This window comes from Lampetra fluviatilis, chromosome 34 (assembly GCF_964198595.1).
Source record: "Lampetra fluviatilis chromosome 34, kcLamFluv1.1, whole genome shotgun sequence".
NCBI classification, from domain to species: domain Eukaryota; kingdom Metazoa; phylum Chordata; class Hyperoartia; order Petromyzontiformes; family Petromyzontidae; genus Lampetra; species Lampetra fluviatilis.
Window position 1 is genome coordinate 2,056,032 of NC_136308.1, and position 6,000 is coordinate 2,062,031.

The 6,000-nt window shown below is 43.7% G+C and overlaps 1 protein-coding gene across 1 annotated transcript; it reads left to right on the forward strand.

The window, feature by feature from the left end:
* The first annotated feature begins 730 nt into the window (after nucleotides 1–730).
* On the forward strand, nucleotides 731–5,520 carry LAMTOR5 (late endosomal/lysosomal adaptor, MAPK and MTOR activator 5). The gene is made up of 4 exons (XM_078872299.1): nucleotides 731–893; nucleotides 1,799–1,860; nucleotides 3,121–3,238; nucleotides 4,409–5,520. Exons 1-4 carry the CDS (start codon nucleotides 859–861, stop codon nucleotides 4,467–4,469), a joined length of 276 nt encoding a protein of 91 aa, XP_078728425.1. The 5' UTR covers nucleotides 731–858; the 3' UTR covers nucleotides 4,470–5,520.
* Nucleotides 5,521–6,000: the final 480 nt, after the last annotated feature.

Genomic DNA, 6,000 nt, shown 5'->3' on the forward strand with positions numbered 1-6,000 from the left:
AGTGCAATTTATAGGAAAAGTAAACAAATCACCTTAAACAATCTTATTGGTTCTTTCGGTAAAGTCACGTAGAAGGGAAAAAATAAAATTAAACATAATAAAATACAATTCTCACGACGTTTCGGCCACAACGCAAGCAGCCGTCCTCAGGTGAAGAACAGGTCTGTCGGAAAGACAGCGTCTATTAAACAATATACAAGTAAACTCACCAATTGTTTTAATCTTATCAGGTAAGGCTCACTGAGCTATTAGCTTATTTTTCAGAAGCGACCTGGCCACAAATGATAGCTCAGCGAAGTGGCTCATCGTGTGGAAATGCATCGCAGCAAAAACATCAAAATAATCTCAACGCACGCTATAAAATGAGGCAGAGAAAAAAACTAAACTCTGTTAATTCTGACTCTTCGGTTCTTTCGGTGAAGTCACGTAGGTAGAAAATAATATAGATCACGACATTTCGATCGCAACACAAGCGATCGTCATCAGGTGTGAAGTCTTATCAGGTCCCATTAACACGTGTTATTTTAAAACGCGATTTCACGCGCCACGCGACCCCAATGGGCCTCCATAGCGAGATGTCGATTACCTTTCTTCCAGGATCAATTGGTGCCGATTTAAAAATCTTGATTCGATTTCATTGCGCTTGAGCCAGCTCGATTCCCCGGGGCCGGAAACGTCTCCTCGCCTCACGATCCTAAGAATCGAGACATAAAATCGATTTAGTGGAATCGATTCCCACGTGATTGCATATCGCTGTAGGATAGCGCGCGGGCAAGTCGATTGCTTCCCTATCTTTTATCGTAATTATTTAGCCGCAACAACAGTCGCTGTCTACTCTACACTCGGCTCGTCAAGACGATGGAGTCTGTCTTGGAGAAGCACTTGGACGACACGTGAGTCTGAATACACTTGAAGGCTGTTGACATCGCCCCGAGACCACCTTTAATTAGCTTTGAAACCGGCAAAGAAATGTCCCCATGTTGTAGCTGCTCAGCCCGAGCCTGTAAATGCTCTGATGCGCGTGGCATTGTCTGGTGGGGAGCGGTGGTGTCGTGGTTAGCGCTGCGCTCACGGCCACCAACACCAGGTGATGATTATCTGAACAGGTCCTGGGCCTCTTCTAGGTCGACTCGGCCTCAAATTTGTTCCTGGTGTGGTGCGTAAACATCGGCACTAGGGAGACAAAGGCGGTCGGGCGTGGTGCTGGCCCACCCTACCCCCTCGTGTACCGTTCCGGCCTTCATAGGTGCTCGCTAACAGCACTTGCCCCTACAGTCTGTTACAGGCTACACGGGGGGTCTTTGTGTAAAGCTCCCCTTTTGTCGTTCTCTGGTGGTGACACCGGTGAGACGAGGCCGTCAAGAAGGCTGTCCGCTGGTGTAGGCCAGTTTCAAGGACAATGCCCATATATTTTTACCAGAGCATGTTTGTTTGCATGTTCGCCGCACAAGTGCCCTGTGGTTAATGCAGAACTCGTTAGACGGAATGGATGGGCCGTGGTCGATGCTAACGAGACGAGTAGCAAGCCCGAGAGACGTCCGTTTGGGGAGATGGAGCGATGAGATCAGCGTTGTGCTGGTGTTCGGCGGATCGTAACATTACAGAACTTAGGAGTAAGTCGTGGCAAGGTATGGCGACTGATTTTTGGGGTTGCCTTCATCCAGCATCGGGCTCGTGGCTGGTATTGGCGTTTGAAGATGGCAGAAATGTCTCAAACTGAATGACATTACAACATTTTCATATGTGGGGATGTGCATATAGTCGAATGTTTGTGTGGTGTGTGTGTGTTTTTTGGCAGGATGAAGAGCCCTGGTGTAATGGGTGTGTTGTGTACAGACAGCCATGGCCTAAATCTAGGAAGTAAGTCAATCAGAAACTTGCAGCACTGGATAATGAGTTGCACAGACACTTGCACAACACAATTCATGTTTATATGATAGTTAACATTTAACATGAATAATGCCGGTGACCATGATAATCTTACACTCATTTGTACAATGTACTCGTTTTAACAATAGGTAGGGTAATTTAAGGCCAGTAAGGGCACAATAGACTAGGAGACTTACAATAATTGAGAAAAATGGGTTTTGAGAAATTCCTCATTGAGTTTCACAATTGACTTTAGAGAGGGTTAAGCAATGACAAGTTTGGCCGATTGATTATTTATTATGGGTACCACTCAAATAGCCACATACGTATATGAGAAAGTTACTTTATTGAGTAGTATACCTTGTAGCTGTTAAGCTGGAAGTAGGATCACTACGATCAACCTGTTCTCCAAAGTGCTGTGTTTACAGGCACGCACCGCCGTGCCTAAAATGTGGTCGTTTGGTTGGCATGTGGGCAGTTTCACAATTATACACATGCATTTCAGACACTTTAAGTGGGTGGATAATCATTAATATAATCATAAAGTGACTTTTTCACTTGGGCATTGTATGTCAACCAACCATGACTAATTTGGATTACACGAATGTGTATTTCTTGATGCGGGATTAATACTCATAAGATACAGTGGTGTTGGATGTACGCAAACTAATACTTTCACTCATGCTTGGATGGTGGTTGTGCATGCAGTTTCATAACAGGCACCGATAAGCCATACTCTATTAATACAATTATATACTCGTTAATGTTCTAAATTATATCCATAAAATTATTAAAATGAATGCGAAATGGTTTGAATGTGATGCCTAATTTTGTGGAAATGCCCAAGTGTAAACAAAAGCATTCATGACGTGAGTTTTTGAATGCTAGTTGCTGGTCGTGATATGTGATGTCACGCTTGTTTTCCTGCGCATTGCTGTGATGGTACTATGTGTGTGCGCCGTGCGGCAGTGTCGTGGTTCGCGCGCTGTGCTACGAACTTGGCAACCCGGGTTCGAATCCTGCTCACGGCCAACACCAGTGATTATTATCTGAACCTGTCCCGGGCCTCCCCTGGGTCGACTCAGTTTCAAATGAGTACCTGGTGCCACTGGGGAGACAAAGGCGGCCGAGCGTAGTGTTGGCCACCCTCGTGTGCCGTGCCGGCCCTCATTGGGACTGGCTAACAGCACTTGCCCCAACAGTCTGTTAAAGGCTACATGGGGGATCTTTGTCTTTTGTGCGTGCCTGCAGGTAGGGGCACTCTCACGGAGAAGCACGCTGGCGTGGTGTCTGTGTTGGCAGCTCAGGCCACTCAGCTGTCACCGGACCCCATGGATGTACCCGTGGTTTGTCTGGAGTCGGACAATGGGTGAGCACTGCACCTTACAGCGCATACGAGGATTACTGATAACAGCCATGTATTATTAGAGTATTATTGCTATTTACTTAAAACGCTTAGCGCACAATTGGAAGTCCACGTATTGTATTGACTAATCCAATTTTAACATTAGATGTTATATATATTATTTGCTTTTGCACAGTTTTGTCTAATGGCCACTCATGTTTTACGTGTTATTTACGCACCTTTGTTAAACGATTTTCTGCAATTGAGACCTTTTGTCTCATTAGACTCGTACATTCTCTATGATGATCGATCAAACGTAATAAAGTGCTGTAAAACTTGTATCGTTCATCAAAATATATTCAATAATATTGGAATAGTCTTGAGACAAGTGTTAGAATAGAGGCTAATGTATAATGTTTATACCATAAAACCCCAGATAGCTGACCTAATAGGAGGAGCCCTGCTCCGGTAAGCTGAAAATTCTGGATAACCACGAAGCTAATAAAAAGCTAGTTAACAAAAACCCTTTATACATGTGATTAAGTATTAAATGCATCAGTGTCTGTGCTGAGTGCATTTTATTCTATGAACCGAAGCACGAAATACTGTAGTCTGTGTTGGTCTACTGTAGTCTAATTTGTACTGTATTATAATACAGTATTTTCCATCAGTTGGTACAGAAAATTGCGACCCCCAATCTTAACCAGGCATCTCCCATCCTCTATCATCCCTCCCGTCACTCACCACTAACATATTGTACCGTAAAACACATTTGACCAATCAACTTCAAGGACAGTGCATACATTATCAGAGTTATGTTTTTTGTTTGCATTATGACTGCAGGTATTGTGGTCTATGCAAACATGACTCCTCGTAAAAAAGGTGCCAGTTTTGTTGCCAGATAAAAGGGTAAAAAAACAATTATCATATTTTTTTACTGGCAAATGAGGTACCAATGGTGAATTATTATCCACTTTTATCTGCTGCCTTATAGATTTCGGGCAAATATATTTTCGTCAACATTGCAAGAGTGGCTTTTTGGCTCACTATTGCAAAAAGGTAAGTGGCACTGAAGGGGCACTGGCTCAGCAGTCGATAATTCACCCGGCGGCTTGGTTTGTATGCCCCTAGCTATGCTGTGGGAAATCACGTGCTGCACTGCCGTTGAAAAATGTATTTTTTTTCTTTTCGCAGGAACATCTTGATCATGAAGCACAGTGACATTACAGTGGCGATGCACAAAGTGTCCTCGTAAGAAGCCAAAAGTGACCTTTGTTTCGGAGAGCAGAACGTGGCAACGCAATTGAATTACTCGCTTCAGTTCCTCTCATGGCTTTCAATATACAATTGCCGCATGACATGCTGTTGTAAAATTATAATGCACGGTGTGCGATGCTCGTAGCAAGCATTTATAAAATTAAAAGTGGCAATAGTCTCGTGTACATAAGGAACCAAGGTTGTGCTTTTCTTTGTAAAAAAAAATATTGTGTCAATTTGTTGCAATGCGCTGGTGTTATATACAATTTTCACATGGCTGGCTGTAAAGTATTAAAAGATAGGTGTCATACAATATTAGAAAGTTTGCTGGTTGGATTCCTCGCTGCGTGATAACGTCGCCCGCATCCCACAGCGTTAAGCCGGATTCGTCCGTGCTCACATCGAACTCCACCATTTGTGCCAGATATCCTAAGGTCGTACTATAGTAGAAAACAAGTTTTACTGGCTGGCTGTAGGGATAAACAGGTCCAGTATAATGTGCTGGGCCGCTAGTGTATAGTAAAACAAAACGGTGTTTGTTGATGATTTAATTACACTTGCTTGGAGTTGAGTGCACATGTTTCCCATTACTCTGGCTATCAACAACAAGGCAACTTCTATGACTAATTGGGTTGGGGATGCAAGCATAGGATTGATCACCCTGTCGCTGGCCGCCTTTGGGGAGGCTGTATAGTGTGAAAGGCCGAAACACCCTAGGAACCAAAGGTACACTACTGACGATGCGCTCCCCAAATTTCACCAGGCTCACTGTTCATGAACTCTTGGAAGTGCTTGCACAAAGGATAGTAACATCTCATCCTGTGTTCTTGGAATCAGTTTGTAATGCATTAAACATATTGTATTCAAAGGGGTTTCCTACAGCTTGTAGGTATTATTTTAACGATGCTTGTCCATTTAATTAAATTACATTGATGGATGTTTTTGTGTTATGGGATTTTGTGTAAATGCTAGGCATGTAATAATTCAGCGATTCATTCATACAAATACATTATTTTGTTTCAAACATGTATTGTGTCAATAAATGTTTGACTTTGAACATTATAAGTAAACTAGCCTTTTGCCCGTCCAAGCACGGGTGTATTGCACTAAATCTGAAACTTGCACCTCCCATTAGCACGGTTGGCTACGTATGGTGCGCAAAAAAGTTCAACATACATGGAGGGATTTCTCGACTCGTGTGAGACATTTAAGCGGACGGAGATAGGGCAGCCAGTGGAGTTTGCGGAGTAGAGCAGAAGTGTGGAAATTGTGGGTGGAGGTTAAAAAAAAAAGATCCAGGGACGAGGCATTTTGTATCTGTCATTGGAGAGGAGCGAGGGCGTGGGGCAGCTAGGCCGAGAGGAAGAGAGTCGCGGTAGTGAACGGCGAGTGGAAACGAGAGAGTGAATCGCCGGGTCACATCATCCAGTGAGACTCAGTGAAGCGGTGCGTCACAGGAAACCTCGAACGCATCGACGAAACTGTCTCGTAACCCGTTAAGTGGCTCACGAAGCTCGATATTGAAGTTT

What these genes read in the sequence shown, in the direction of transcription:
- LAMTOR5 (XM_078872299.1), top strand. Translation starts at nt 859, where the DNA reads ATGGAGTCTGTCTTGGAGAAGCACTTGGACGACAC. An exon ending in GAGAAGCACTTGGACGACAC is followed by an intron (nt 894 to 1,798) that starts GTGAGTCTGAAT and finishes GTTTTTTGGCAG; the next exon opens with GATGAAGAGCCCTGGTGTAA. An exon ending in CCATGGCCTAAATCTAGGAA is followed by an intron (nt 1,861 to 3,120) that starts GTAAGTCAATCA and finishes GCGTGCCTGCAG; the next exon opens with GTAGGGGCACTCTCACGGAG.